The following is a 16,271-nucleotide window of genomic DNA, read 5'->3' as shown; positions in this document are numbered from 1 at the left end:
CGCAAACCACCATTCAGGTCCCTTAGGTGAGGTATCTCGGCAAGTATATGTGTAGTTAGGCCCAAACCCGTTGTCTAGTGGGAATACATGTCATTTATACGTGCTGCGACTCTTCAGGATAGCCGTTTTTCTTTTACTATCTTTATTTTGGACCAACCGCCATGATTACCACCACAACCACAACATCAACCACCAACCACAACACCGCTTCACCACAACCGCCACGACCTTCACGTCACACCTCGCAACCGTAGCATCGCCACCGTTCTTGCCCCGCTGTGGGTACCGGTGTTGGACTCGTGCAGGGCGCACGTTGAACAGCGTGTACAAAATCACGGATTTTGTGCTTCAAAAACGGATCAAAAACGACACACGCCCACTTTTTGCCGTCCAATCGGTGAGCGAGGGGCGATTTGGCCCCGCCTCCAGAACGATCGATATATGCAAATTTGTGGATCAAAAAGCCTTCACGCCCACTTTTTCTCGGGCCAATGGGGAGCGAGGTGAAAGGTCAAAGGGAGGGGGTCAAAGGCGAAGCTACGGGGGGATAAAAGGACCATGTTCGTCAGTCAGAGCCGTGTGGAAGTCTGGAGCCCGAAGCCTGCAGTAGCTGGAGAAGCTGAAGAGAGTCGAACGAGGAGAGCCCAAAGAAGAGTCCAGGGTGGAGAGTCCAGAGGCGGAGAGGCGGCAGCGGCGAAGGCAGACGAGGGGGTGCTCGCGACGGTGCCGGGAGCTGCACGCCCGAGGAAGGCCGGCAGCGCGACCTGGCCGAGGTGGAGACGCACACCAGGGATAATAAAGATCCTCTATACCCCGAGCATCAGCAACCCCCTCCTGTTTCCCCCCGCGCTGAGATAGTGCGACCAAGGGGGCCCCGTTCCCACCCCCTACCAGACACCGTCCACGAGGCCCGCGGGTTGCGGCGCCATCGCCGCTCCGCGTCTCATCACCAGACGGGTAGGCGCGACCCGGTCTCGGCCTCAGGCCCGCCTCATCCTTGAGGGTATTCTTTCCTTGGTTTTGGGTATGTGTTGTCGGCGCCGTCTGTGGAGTAGAATTGTATAAGTGTTGCCGTGTGCTCGGTAGTCGGTATTAGCTCTGCATTGTCTTCGCTTTTATATTTGCTTTTTGTTTAAATGGAATTGTGTTTTCTTTTTTTGTGTGCTTTTGGTGGAATTGTATTTGTGTGCTTCCCGTGTGCCGCGAATAAATGTGCTTTATTGTTGAACTGTTCTCCCGCTTCGCTTCGTCTTTTCCTCCATTGAATCCTCATCTTGCTTCACGTAAAGGGTTGGTAGTGGGCTGAATACGCCCGATAATTAATCGAACCGTCGAGGTCGACGATAACACCGCTCGGTTATTCTGATAGTACGGAACGGGTCGCTTAAGTGGCCCGTGTCCGAAGTCGACCTGCGGCGAGGTGCGATCGCCCGGTCTACCCTCCGCGTGGGTACTTAGGTAGGTCGAATTTGGCGAGCAACCCTATCCCACGCGGGGGCTGATTGGCTCGATCGCGGTGAGACCGAAAGGTCCACCCGTGACTGGTTCCCGGCGTTAGTCCGAGAGGGTCACGACTGGATTGTCCGTCCGGTGGGCGACGTGCCGCGATTCGAGTTACGTGGCCGTCCGCACGCCGGCGGGCGCGAATCCGCAACACTGGTATCAGGAGTGGGATACAAATTCATCGCCCTCCTTGCGGCACTGGTATCGGAGAACAGGAAAACGGGCTCTCCTGTCTCCGGCTAAATTCACGGGAATCGGTCCAGGGGTGAGAGAAGCGACCCCCGATTCCCTCCAAATTACGAGCGAGTTAAATTAACCCTTCACGAGAAGCAAGATGGCGTCTCAAGGCGAGCGGGAGCCGGGGGTATTAGAAATGTATATGTGTAGTAATGTAGAATCCATGGTCCAGGATGGAATCCCCGTGCAGGAAATGTTGATTGTGCAGGAACACGGACTCGCCCAACTGAACCCAGGGCCCGAGGTGGGTGCGACAGCGGCCGCGGTGTATGACACCTCCCTCCCCCCTCTCCACCAAGACCCTTCCCCAACCCCTGCCGAAACGGCTCACTCAAGCGCACCCGACGTGGCCCAGCTATGCGCCATGCTGGCGGCAATGACAAATGAAATAAAAAACGAAATGAAAGACATGAACAAGCAAATGAATGAAGTGAAAACGACGATGGATGCGAATACACAACAAATGAACGAAAAGATGGATACAAACACAAATGAATTTATAAACGAAATGAAAAGCATGGGCAAGCAAATAAAAAAAGAAATGAAAGAACTACGGGGTGAGACGCAGAACATGGGCCGATGCCTGCAGGCGGGCATGAAGGCCGTGACCGGGGAGCTGAGAATGGCGACTCCACGTGTGGAAGCAAACGAGCTGGAAGGGGGTGCAACGGCTGACAGGCCCGCGGTGGAGGCGGGTAAAAAAATAATTCGGGGGGCGTGTTGGGCGAGGGTCGTGACAGAGGAATCGACGGTGACCAAAAGGGAAAAATTAAATGGGGAGACCAAAACGTATGAGACGAGACACGAGGTGACGACAAAGGAAATAATAATAGTTGAGACACGGGAGATAGAGGGTGAATTGGACGGGGTAAGTGACGCACACACACACACGGAGGTAGTGGAGGATAAAGGGGGTGAGCTCGCGGAGCGTGTAGAGACCCAGTGCGAGCACCTGGATGGCCTCCCCCAGGAACAAGGGGAGGGAGTATGCCCCCTTGAGGCGAGTCACGACCAGGTGAGCTCGGTCGTGCTTTGCGAGGTCGAGGGGAGGAGTGCTGTGGACGGGTGCACGGAGAGCTTGGGGGGTGTAGAGGCCCCAGAGACCCTTGTGGGGACACAAATCCCCAGTGTGGTTGTCCCTGTGTGTGTGGTGCAAGGTGTGAGTGCGTCCCCGTGTGTGGAAGCGACCCCGTGTGTGAGTGGTGTGGTGGCGATGGTGCCGGAGTGCGTGCTTCCCAGCACGCCGTGTGTGGATGAGGCACCGTGTGTGAGAGAGGCCGTGTGTGTGGATGAAACGGCCAGTATGAATGAGGCACCACGTGTGAGTGGTGTGGTGGCGATGGTGCCGGAGTACGTGCTTCCCAGCACGCCGTGTGTGGACGAGGGACGGTGTGTGGATGAGGCACCGCGGGTGAGTGCCCCCGCGTGTGTGGATGAGGCACGGAGTGCGAGTGAGGAACCGCGGGTGAGTGCCCCCGCACGAGTGAGTGAACGGCCGTGTGCAAGGTCGCTGTGTGCCAGGGAGACCGTGTGTGTGAGAGAGCGGTATGTGAGGGAGATGTCGGTTGGCATGCGGGAGCACACAGCCGCGTCTCCCGGGGTGAGTTTAATGGTGTGGACTGTGTGCGTCGTAACACGCAGGTATGCGTGTGTGGAATGGAGACGGAGACGGCGACAGAGGAGAGAAAGCCGTGTAGCGGCTGTAGCTGTTTCGGGGACCGTGCCGGGTTCACCCAGCAGTGAGCACGCGGTTCGTGCTGTGCAACGCACGAGACCACCACGTGCTCGCTTGCGAGAGTGAAGTCCCGGTTCCGGAAACGCACGCGGTGGATTTGCCGATCCCGCGGACGGACAAAGTTTAGGCAGGTAAATGGATTTGGACCGGACGGGTTCTCCACGCGATTGTGTGTGTTAAGCTCCAACGGGCAAAGCACATGTGTTCACGTGGGGAACCCCTCGAGACGTGGGGCTTGTTTTTTTTTCTGCGCACGGTGACGTCATGGCTGCACGTGGGGTTGGAATCCGGCAGGAGGGGTATCTCTGCCGGATGGCACCGTCCAAGGAGGGACGAGGAACACGTGCAGCTGCATGACGTCACAGGCAGGTGTAAAGTGCGCGAGTTGCCGCGCAGGTGCTGCGCATGAAAAAAAAAAAAACAGCAAGCCTCACTTTCGGGTGCACAGGATTCCTGGGCAAGGGGTGGAAGACCCCCTTACCTGGGCACAGGATGGAAACTAGTTAGGGGGAAGGGTTAGCTTAGCTAGACCGACTTCATGGGGCAGGGATAAGTCCTCATGGAGTCCGTGGAATGGATTAGTTAGAGGGATTGTAGCCAGATTTAGGTTGGGAAATAAAATGATTGATTTGGAGACAGTGACAGACTTGTGAATGTGTAGAGGGGACGTAGCTTAGCTACGTAGTGTTAAATGGAACGTGCTACTAGTTTAAGGGACGACGTGGGAGCACGAGTTAGTTAGGGGAAATAGTTAGAAGGATGGCAGAGTTCAGCGGTGTGTGTGTTGAAGTGGTGGGTTGTGAGGTGAGTACGTGTACATGTTGAGTGAGTGAGGCCAGCGGGTCTGTGTGTATGGAGCGAATGGGGAATGCATGGTGCGATGAGTGATTGGGGGGAGGAGTGACTCCCGCCCAAGGGACCCCGGGGTCAGTATAAAGTGAGTTAGTTGGGTTAGTCAAATTGAAAAATGGAGGTCGTTTTGCTGTTGGTGGGAAAGTAGGCTCGAGACCCATTTGGAGGGGTGCAGGAGCCCTGTTGACGGACTTGGGAGCGTGGCTGCGAAAGGTGAGTATCGCTGAGTGGGTACCCCGGGCACCAGGCTAGTCGGCCGCGGTAGGCCATGGGCCCATGGGGGGCCGGGATAGAGTAGTGGGCACGGGTGCGCCTGCTTGGTGCGGGGGCCCGGAGCGCCATTGGCCGCGTGGGCAGCGTTGTGGGCACGGGTGACCCTCGGAAAGGGGCCCGGGAGGCCGGCCTGCCACGTGTGCGTTTCAGGGGAGGTGCCATGGGGGGCACTCCCCGGTGTTAGGGAGCTGGTAGGCTCGGAGGCAGTGTAGTGCTCGGGGGTGCCATCGTCGGAGATTCGGCAGAGGGTCGTGCCTGCCAAAGGGAGCCACGTGTCCCAGCCAGGAGACCGTGTGAGGGCACGGAGAGAAAATTGGGGGGCGAGGCCCGAAATTGTGAGGACACCAACACAGGCGACGGGAATCTGGGTTGTTAGAACCAATAGTTTAAGCGAGAGGCGCTTGTTGAAAGCCCCGGGGTAGTTTAGCAGTTAAATGGATAGGGTAGATTAGGAGATGTACCCCTCCGCACCATCCATCCCCTCGCTGTCGTTGTGGGCCGCTGGACCCACTTTGGGTTAGATCGCCGAACTCTGGGGAGGCCATTCTGAGGCTTCGTTGGGCCTCGACACAGGACGCTAGCTCTCCCTTATTCCCCTCCGGGAAGGGAACGTAGGGGTTGGGAGTAGGCTAGGTGACAGGATAGGTTAGCCGAACAAGGACGATAAAGGGGGTTAGGGGACGATTTATAGTGGGGGAGTAAAAATAAAAACAACAAATAAAATAAGTTGGGGCTAAATTGGGGTTTGACAAATTAAGGGAGTGGGTATGTACAGTGACAGGCAAAGGCGATAGGTGGGAGGGAGACAGGTAGGTAGGTCCGAGCCCGCCTTCCAAGTGGCCAGCACCACCGCACTCCCTCCACCAACCTCCACTGAACGGCAAAGGCTGGCCAACTTCATCGGCTGGCCATGTTTTTCTTCGAGGCGGAGGCCGGCCAACTTCATCAGCAGCTGTTGTGTTGCTGCAAGGCCTGTGCCGGCCAGTTCATCTGCTGGCTGTTTTTCTTCAAGGCCTGTGCCGGCCAGTTCATCTGCTGGCTGTTTTTCTTCGAGGCCTGTGCCGGCCAGTTCGTCTGCCGGCTGTGTTTGCCTGCAGCGGCCTTCTTCTGCGGGCTGTGTTTGCCTGCTGCCTTTGCCATGCCATGCCCACTGCCCACGTTCACCAGCCCCGTTCAATTTTTGCTTTGCCCCCCCTGTTCATTTCCATGTGCGCCAGGATCCGTAAAAGCAACAGTTTGCAAGCTGCAAGAACTGCCCTGTTGGCAGCTACAACACGGGCCTGCAGTGGCGGCCCGTGCACCGTGTTTGTGTCCATGCATCCATTCGTTGTGTTCATTGCGTGTGCCGCTTGAGCTGGCACGGAGACTACGTTTGTGCAGCCCATGCACCGTTGTGGTTCACTGCGTTCAGTTCAAAAGGGAAGGCCTTGGACTGCGTGTGAGCAGCCAGCCACGTTCCCTGTCACCTGCATTGTTTGAGCCAGAGACTGCATGCGGGCAGCCTGGCTCCCTGCTAACTGCTTTTCTTTTGCAGAGTTCAATGATCCTGGGCCATGGTTTAGTGTAAAATTTGTAAGTTAAGGTAAGATGTACTGTAAATATGAGTGCGCCCCCGGCATGTATGTCTTAGCGCCGGCAATTTTATTTAAGTCGTCCGTGTGAGTGAGTTTGTTTAGGTAGTTACGCAGCCCTCAGGTTATTTATTTTGGGGACACGAATACCATGAATGTCGCACTCAGGGATCCGTAGGTAAAATGTACTAGGGGAAAACTACACATGATGGTACACGAAAATTTGACGACTCGGGACGAGTCTGTAAAAAGGGGAGGGGGTAGTGTTGTGGTTACCAAATTCGCAAACCACCATTCAGGTCCCTTAGGTGAGGTATCTCGGCAAGTATATGTGTAGTTAGGCCCAAACCCGTTGTCTAGTGGGAATACATGTCATTTATACGTGCTGCGACTCTTCAGGATAGCCGTTTTTCTTTTACTATCTTTATTTTGGACCAACCGCCATGATTACCACCACAACAACAACATCAACCACCAACCACAACACCGCTTCACCACAACCGCCACGACCTTCACGTCACACCTCGCAACCGTAGCATCGCCACCGTTCTTGCCCCGCTGTGGGTACCGGTGTTGGACTCGTGCAGGGCGCACGTTGAACAGCGTGTACAAAATCACGGATTTTGTGCTTCAAAAACGGATCAAAAACGACACACGCCCACTTTTTGCCGTCCAATCGGTGAGCAAGGGGCGATTTGGCCCCGCCTCCAGAACGATCGATATATGCAAATTTGTGGATCAAAAAGCCTTCACGCCCACTTTTTCTCGGGCCAATGGGGAGCGAGGTGAAAGGTCAAAGGGAGGGGGTCAAAGGCAAAGCTACGGGGGGATAAAAGGACCATGTTCGTCAGTCAGAGCCGTGTGGAAGTCTGGAGCCCGAAGCCTGCAGTAGCTGGAGAAGCTGAAGAGAGTCGAACGAGGAGAGCCCAAAGAAGAGTCCAGGGTGGAGAGTCCAGAGGCGGAGAGGCGGCAGCGGCGAAGGCAGACGAGGGGGTGCTCGCGACGGTGCCGGGAGCTGCACGCCCGAGGAAGGCCGGCAGCGCGACCTGGCCGAGGTGGAGACGCACACCAGGGATAATAAAGATCCTCTATACCCCGAGCATCAGCAACCCCCTCCTGTTTCCCCCCGCGCTGAGATAGTGCGACCAAGGGGGCCCCGTTCCCACCCCCTACCAGACACCGTCCACGAGGCCCGCGGGTTGCGGCGCCATCGCCGCTCCGCGTCTCATCACCAGACGGGTAGGCGCGACCCGGTCTCGGCCTCAGGCCCGCCTCATCCTTGAGGGTATTCTTTCCTTGGTTTTGGGTATGTGTTGTCGGCGCCGTCTGTGGAGTAGAATTGTATAAGTGTTGCCGTGTGCTCGGTAGTCGGTATTAGCTCTGCATTGTCTTCGCTTTTATATTTGCTTTTTGTTTAAATGGAATTGTGTTTTCTTTTTTTGTGTGCTTTTGGTGGAATTGTATTTGTGTGCTTCCCGTGTGCCGCGAATAAATGTGCTTTATTGTTGAACTGTTCTCCCGCTTCGCTTCGTCTTTTCCTCCATTGAATCCTCATCTTGCTTCACGTAAAGGGTTGGTAGTGGGCTGAATACGCCCGATAATTAATCGAACCGTCGAGGTCGACGATAACACCGCTCGGTTATTCTGATAGTACGGAACGGGTCGCTTAAGTGGCCCGTGTCCGAAGTCGACCTGCGGCGAGGTGCGATCGCCCGGTCTACCCTCCGCGTGGGTACTTAGGTAGGTCGAATTTGGCGAGCAACCCTATCCCACGCGGGGGCTGATTGGCTCGATCGCGGTGAGACCGAAAGGTCCACCCGTGACTGGTTCCCGGCGTTAGTCCGAGAGGGTCACGACTGGATTGTCCGTCCGGTGGGCGACGTGCCGCGATTCGAGTTACGTGGCCGTCCGCACGCCGGCGGGCGCGAATCCGCAACAATATATATATATATATATATATATATATATATATATATATATATATATATATATATATATATATATATATATATATATATATATATATATATATCTATGAATGTTCAAGCATTGTACTGGTCTTGTCACAAGATTAAACGTTCTGTATGGTTTATGACAAATGAAGATGCTCACGCTAATAAGAAAAACTAGCGATACCCGTGCACATGCATGGGATAGCAGTACAACATCACTGGTAGCAGATTACAGACCGTACACGGGGAATGACAAAAATACGCATTGTGCAAAATGCAAGTGGTACTATGGAACGCCAAGACTTCCCAAACATTGTCGGCATATCCGCCAAGTGCCACAACAATTTCATTGGGATCGTGTGACGGCGAGCCGAGTTTTTAGTGTGCAAGCTTGGTATTATAATAGAGATATGACGAACTCGAGAGTTCTTTGAACACTTCACCCCAAGCAGTCTTGAGAGAAAACAGGACATTCGCAGGGTCTGCGAGCAGCAAATTTCTTTGGTCAAGATGATGTAAAATGTTGTAATGTTTTGTCCGAGTACTGCTGAATGGAAGGGGTTTGAAAGTGCTAATAAGGTGATTTGTGTTCTTCATTGTTCAAGTGTATTATTCAATAGAAATAAAATAATGATTTTAAACGTTGTTGAAAAAGAATTCCGGAAGTTTACCGCCGTTGATGCAGTGTCTTTTACACCACCTTATTAAACACGTACATTAGTTATTCGTGCCTGGTGTTTGTGTACTTCTAGTTCATGAGCAAGGACCTGAAAAAAATGAAATCGTTCAACACTCCCTACAGAAAAGGTTTGACTTGACAGGGTGGTAGAATCGACCCTATAGAACACCTCCAGGTAGTACGTGGTTTCAAATTGTGGTATCATTAAAATTCTACAGGCCATTATACATAGCAAGGGTACTTACCAAGAGGGTCATTGTGGGTTAGCAAAATTTAGGGGAGGGGTAACGTAAACGTGAATATCTTTGTCGAGACTCAACCACTTTTCAATATTGAGGTATCATTGGCTTCCTATTATAATTCTCTATCAGAGTATCTACAGAAATGTCGATATTCATTCAACTGCACAACCACAAGAGGTAAAAATCACAAACAAATCAAATATTATGAGCTTTTTTGGGTGGGAATCACTCCTCCCCCAACCAGTCATTCGCACCATGCATACCACATTCGCTCCACTCGCACACTTGGGCCCACTGTCCTTCACTCATTCCTCACACACTTTCCATTTCCGGTTTGTGGACCGACCCACAACCTTTCAGGTTAACAGTTCCCATGTTCTCACCATGACACTGATATTAGCAGTAAGATTTTAGGCATCTTTTAGAGCATACTAAGTTGTCAAGTCAAACTTTTCTGTAGTGGGTGTTGAACAATTTAATTTTTCACAGGTTCATGCTTCTGGACTAAAAAAATGCTGTGTTCGTCTATTTTTTATGAAATTCTTATGGACTAGATAATTACAAAAATAAAGTTTTAAAATGTCATCTATCTGTAATTCCAGCAATCTCTGTGTGTGTCTGTCTGTCTGTCTGCGACCGCCGTTTCTCGACAACCACCAGTCCGATCTGATTGAAACTTGCCAGGAATATTGCCGGGGACCCGCGGATGTGCCTTTTCAAGGTTTGATATGAATCGGACAAGCGGTTCCCAAGTTACGGCCATTTATCTGTCGACCAATGACAAGACACAGTGATATGACATCACGAATGACGTCACAATTAATGTTTATTTATTTATTCTTTTTATTTTTTTTTTTGCACGATCGACGGTCCGATCTGATTGAAACTTGCCAGGAATATTGCCGGGGCCCCGCGGATGTGCTTTTCAAGGTTTGATATTAATCGGACGAGCGGTTCGCAAGTTACGGCCATTTATCTGTCGACAAATGACAGGACACGGAGCTATGACGTCACGAATGACATCACAATTAATGTTTATTTATTTATTTTTTATTATTTCTTTTGCACGATTAAAACTTGCCAGGAATATTGTTGAGGACCCGCGGATGTGCCTTTTCGAGGTTTGAGAGAGAGAGAGAGAGGCTGCACATACTGGCACTCACCTACGGGCCCGTACTAGTGTTAATAATGATGGTAAAAGAGGCTGTGGGTTAACAAAGTTGCTTTTCTGTATCATTCCAGATTGAACATCTGAAAGAATCCTACTTGCCAACTGAAGCAATGGCCAGTTCAGAGAGTCAGGCAGTGGTGCAACTTCTGCCTGTAAAGAGACAGAAGTTGACTAACTTTCACAAGTGCATAATTTGTCAGATGGACTCAAACGAGACACTGAGGAAAGCCCGATATACCTCTATCCAGACACTTGTTGCAGCACTGGAACTCCGACGAGATGAAGTATACGAACGTTTGAAATCAGATTTTGACAGTTTGGCAACCGCAGATGTTAAATTGCACTCAAATTGCTACGAAAAATGGACAAGCAAAGAAAACCTGCGTTTCATGCAGAGGAGAAGATCTGCATTCACACCGACACCAGCAAAAGAATCTAAGATTGGCACACAATCTGAAAAAAGTTTGACGGAGACCTCCAGGGTATCCAGGTCCCAGTCAACGTCCACTGACTGGACTATGTGCCTCTTCTGCAAGAAGAAAACACACAGAAGGGTAAAGGAGATGACCATGGTCAGAACTTTCCAAGCCTGTGAAACTATTGAGCAAGCAGCGACCACAAAGGGCGATGAGGACATGTTACGGACTACTGGTGCTGTCAGTGACGATGTAGTGGCAGCAGAAGCGAGATACTACAGAGCTTGCCATGCCTCATACATCAGCAAAGCTAATCTGCAGTATGCTGGCTTCCATGAAGGGAGACAAGAAACTTGTTACGATACGGCATTCAAGCAATTGGCTGAAGATATCTCTGCTGACCTGAATGGTGGGAAGGCCTTTGATAGGACAATTCTTCTGGACAGATACAATCATTTTCTGCACAGACAGCGAGTGGCAGTCAACAGCTACACTACCCAGCGACTCGAACTTCGACTAAAGAAACACTTTGGAGATGACATTGTCTTCCATAAGCCATACGATCTTCGTAAGTCCGAGCTTTTGTACTCAAGCTCCATATCCCTTCAAGATGTCATCAACTCTGCCTATCAGTGTAACACCGCAACAGCCACGGGTGTACCAAGAAAACATCCCACAACAGCGATGGATGATTGCGACAGGGTGAGTCTGCTGTACCGCACTGTGAAACTCATCAAGTCGGAGATCAATGAATGCCAAGGCATATCAGTCCGACCACCTAATATCATGGGTCTCACCCTGACAAAATCCAAATCTGTGATACCAGACAGTCATTACTGGCTACGACACTGGGTTATTGCCAAACCAGAAAAGGAAGATGAAGATGAGTTTTCAGAACCAGAATGTAGCAACTCCTCAGATGAAAGACTTGTTTTGATGCTTGCTCAGGATGTTGTACACTGTGCGACTCATGCTAGAACTAACATGCCCAAGAATGTGGCCCTGGGAATTGCAGTTCGCCATATGACGAGGTCAAAACAGCTCATTACCATGCTGAGCAGAATGGGCCACTGTGACTCCCACGATGATGTTGAGGCAACCGACACAAGCCTCGCACAGAAGCATGTGCACGCATGGCCGAAGAAACTTGTGAAAATCCAAGAACAATCTTTGAATCCAGTGGTGAAGAAGACGCCGACTAAAAGTTACAACAGATGACATCTTCATGCTTCCATGGCGAATGCGATTCCTTGTTGCCAGACACAAATATTACAAACCGCTCTGACGAATGTGCTTCCGTGCAACCATGCACAACTATTATGATTCGCTCTCACGAATGTGCTTCTGTGTTGTCATGCACAGCTCTCAGTGTCGACCATGATAACTACTATCATCCACTATGATGAATAAGTAGCTTCCGTGTTGCCAAAGACAACTATTATGCTCGGCTCTGATGTATGTGCTTCCGTGTTGCGATACATTAGTAAAAGACGAACGCAAAAAATTACAGTTGCAGTTTTCTTTATGCGTGCCTCTGTATGTACATGAATTTCTGCAGAACAATACTTTCTTAGGTGTTTGATTTCCAAAATGTATACATACCAGTAGTAATTGAGAAACACTGTTCACCGTCATATGAGAACACAATTAAAAATGTCAGAAAGTTTGAATTGGTGTGATATTTTAGCTTTGGTGATGCCATGGCAAAGGCCATTGTCAAATAACTGTACATACTTTGATAGAGAATTATAATAGGAAGCCAATGATACCTCAATATTGAAAATTGATTGAGTCTCGACAAAGATATTCACGTTTACGTTACCCCTCCCCCTAAATTTTGCTCGCCCACAGTGACCCTCTTGGTAAGTATCCTTGATATGTATAATGGCCTGTAGAATTTTAATGATACTACAATTTGAAACCACATACTACCTGGAGGTGTTCTATCGGGTCTATTCTACCACCCTGTCAAGTCAAACCTTTTCTGTAGGGGGTGTTGAACGAATTTCCTTATTTGGCCTCATATGAGAAATGGCTGCTGGACTATTCATAACATCTTTGGATGCAGTAAGTTTCCTGTTTGGAATGATTTTCAATTCTGTTTGACTGCTAGATCGGCAGACAGGGTCAAAACAAATTCTCACTCCTCTCTGCGCATGCGTCGTCGGGACAAATTCAGAATACGTGGAGGATACGTTCCTGAAGAATGCACAAATGTCGGGGCAGTGTTTTTAAATTTAAAAAAAAATTATACAAGGTTCAGGCTTGTGGAAGAGCAATTACATCGAACAAATCAGGACACAGCATAACAAAGGGAACAGCAGGAGAAAGGGGAAACAACAAGAGATGCAAGTAACAGGGGGGGGGGGGTAAGGGAGAATGTAAAGGGTGGACAATATGGATAAATCAGGAAAATTGTGTTTGACCAGTTTGTGATTTTGTCAAGGTCTGAAGAGAGGGAAGAGGCTGCTGCCTGTCTGTCAGAAGGATGAGAGATGTCACAGCAGAGTGTGGAGTCATCAGCAAAGAGATAAAGAGGATTTTCCCGAGTCAGTGGGATCGTTGATGAAGATTATGAATAATATGGGGCCCGAGAACACTGCCTTGGGAAGCTCCTCAAAATATTCAAACAGAAGACCAAGAAGGAACCCGAAGAAGTAAAGAGCAAACATTGAGTCATCAGAAGGAACCTGGATAGGATTCAGGTTTCAGTCGCTACTCCACAACCCTCAAACCCATCCAGGTGCAGCCAAGTGGGCCTTACAGAAAAAAAAAATTCTGCAATAATTCACATCTCCCTCGAAAGATCAATAACAAAAGAGAGAAATATAAAGTAAAAGAGATGAAAGAGAAGAAAAAGCAAAAATTAGAATGAGTAAAGAGAATTGTGTAAATTTTTTATCGAAAGAACCGTTACTGGAACAAAGAACAAAGATGTCGGGAAGAACCCAAATAGATAGATTTCAGCAGTTCCTCCCCAGGCTCAACCGCAGCAACATGTATAACATTCAATTTAAACGTAGTTGTTCCTCCATCATAAACTGATGTCTGCAGACAGACAAAGTGAACCAATTGCTTAACCCCGTTTTCGCTTCAAGTCATGAGACAATGGAAGTTAGACAGAACAAAATGCCATTTGACTCATTGTGCCTTTTCCATATCCACAGCCCATTAACCCAATTAGCAGACTTATTTATCATCAACATGCTATTTCTAATCACAATCTTACCAATAAATTCACATGTACATCCCATTCACCACTTACACATCCCATTGTAACCTTGAGACAGGGAATGACAGACAATGGCCGACTATTTTTGAAAGGTATCATTTCACAGATTCCACCCACAATCCATGTACAGACAGAACAGCCTGGTGTTGAGTCTGCATGTGAAGGCCACCTGCTCTGAGATGCAGGACTCACTGTTAGTGTTGCACAATGACAGAAGGAAGATTAAACTCCAGAGGGCATATAACCTATGACCAGACAGGTCAGTGGCTAACACATTACCAACTGAGCCGATCCACCTCCTGTGCCTCAGTTTTCCATGTAGGTCCCAATATAAGTATTTTGTTAGTTTGTGTGCATATCGGACCAGGAGTCAGTTATGAGTTTTGACCACAGGTGTGCACCATTTTCTAAGTTCCAAGGTTGTGCCACTGATGCAGTGCTCCTTGTAGGCAAGTGCAGCGGGTTGGAATCTGCCCAGGCTACCAGTGATAATGCACCAACTTACCAGTGAGGAAAGGTACCCTATGCCATACAACGTCCTTCCTGAGAAGAACCAATGGATGTGCGGGAAACGATCCCAGGCTAGACAACTCAAAGGTAAGTGTGCTACCTCAGCGCAACGCTGTAAGACTACATTAGTGTTAATTGGGCTCGGTGACGCTCAGCTTCAGAGATATAACGGACGAACAAGCCTGGCATTGGTTTGCGGCTCGGGTAGTTGGCTTGGGATCCTAGGGTCCTCAGTTTGAGTCCCGTCGGCCACTGAATTAACACCAGGTGGGTTGACTCGGCCTGAAATCCTTCCGAGGTCAGCAAAATGAGCAACAGTTGACTGGTAATAGGGGCACTGCATCAGCGGCATAACCGCGGCCCGAACCAATGGTGCAACCAGCAGCCACAGGGTGCACACGAGAGTGTGTGCGAGTGTGGACAAAGGACAGTTCACGCTTACAAACTCATAATCTAAACAGCAGCAACGAAAAGCACAAACATTGTGACTGTAGTCAGAGTATAAGAGTATATTTTGTCATATAAAAAGTAAGAAACCTTTGAAGGTTATTATTAGCAAGTTTTGTGGTTATGTTGTTCAATAATAATTAACGAGAAAAACTTAATAAACAAAACACCGAAGTTTGCACAATGAGTGACTGATTAAACAAAGTGTTGCGACACAGAGCATTTTAAAACTTGTACTCGGCGGCAGATGTGCGGTGTCGTGCGAGTGCAAGTCTTTCACAAAGCGAGGCGATACACATCAACCGGTATTCGAGCACTTTCTCTGCATCAGAAGATTTTTCTAAAGCGCAGAGTAACTCGCAACGAAGATTTTTCTAATTCAACAGAAGCTTCGTTCCGACGCACCTGATGAGCACACATTGGTTCTCACGATGCCGCCAGAGTCCACGGTAGCTTTCGCTGGCGAGGGCAAAGATGTGCGGTGGGAGTTCGCCAAGCTGTTTCTGTTCATATTGCTGGATGACATTGGCTTTGTACAAGCCATCGAGAACTTTGTATGGATTTACTGCTGCGAGGATGGAACCAACGAAGGTCTGCGGTGGGTCGGAGGACGGGAGGGAGGGGGGGGTCAAAAAATACCACCCAGCATCAGACATGTCTCAAAACAAGCATCCAATCGATGCCAAGAGGTTCATCATAGTATCAGAAAGCACTGCTTTGAACATTACCCGATGGGCAAAAGATCCAAATTGGTACAAAGGACCGTCGTAGTTCTTAACTGGAACCCAGTTCAGGTCCAGATTGTGAAGATAAGATGCAAGATGAAATGGTTCTTTGGAGTTTTTTTGAACCAGGAAAGAAAGTCATGATGTTCACAACATTGCCCCTTTGCCCTGGTTTAATCTGAACAGGAAAGGGAAGTGAGTTTTCTTTTTTTTCCCTGCTATTAAGGGAGGTACAGTCGAGGTCAAGTGCCGGCCATGCACTACAAAACAAAGCATACGTACGAAGGTTGGGATGGGATATCAAGTTATTCCAAATAGCGATTTGCTTTGCAGTCTCCCTGCAATGTTTGTAGTTATTTTTGGCCCTTCGGGAGATGTGCGTGGGATAGGGTAAAAAGGGGGAATTTGAAAGGGAATAAACACGATTTCGTTCTCAGCTCGAGTGGTGTCTGCAAAATCACTTCCACCTCTGCCCCGACTCGTCAATGCGACAAAATTCAAGCACTCAATCGACGATGTTTCAACAAAAATCCCAAAGCTTGTCAACCAATTACACTGAACAACAAAAAATTTTTACTGGAGATGTGTAAAGTGATTTAGACTAATTTGGGTACGCTGATTTCAAAAATCATAACCGTTTTGCTGTATCACGTCAGGATTTTCAGTAACAGAAATATTCCCATTGCCTAGAAGTCAGGATTTCAATGAAATTTACAAAAATTCATT

The 16,271-nt window shown here is 49.3% G+C and overlaps 1 protein-coding gene across 2 annotated transcripts in view; it reads right to left on the bottom strand.

Moving 5' to 3' along the window:
* Window positions 1–16,271, bottom strand: part of LOC147031009 (unconventional myosin-X-like) — a 265,336-nt gene that overhangs the window by 114,037 nt on the left and 135,028 nt on the right. For both annotated transcript variants that reach the window (XM_085875663.1, XM_085875664.1), the window contains one exon: window positions 15,226–15,413. In XM_085875663.1, the coding sequence (XP_085731789.1) occupies window positions 15,226–15,413 (188 nt within the window). The remainder of the gene's footprint in view (window positions 1–15,225; window positions 15,414–16,271) is intronic.

This window comes from Eptatretus burgeri, chromosome 3 (assembly GCF_056783735.1).
Source record: "Eptatretus burgeri isolate ZD-2024b chromosome 3, Ebu_testis_v1, whole genome shotgun sequence".
Classification (NCBI taxonomy): Eukaryota; Metazoa; Chordata; class Myxini; order Myxiniformes; family Myxinidae; genus Eptatretus; species Eptatretus burgeri.
Note: the sequence above shows the minus strand (reverse complement) of the source record. Positions and strands in the feature narration are given on the sequence as shown.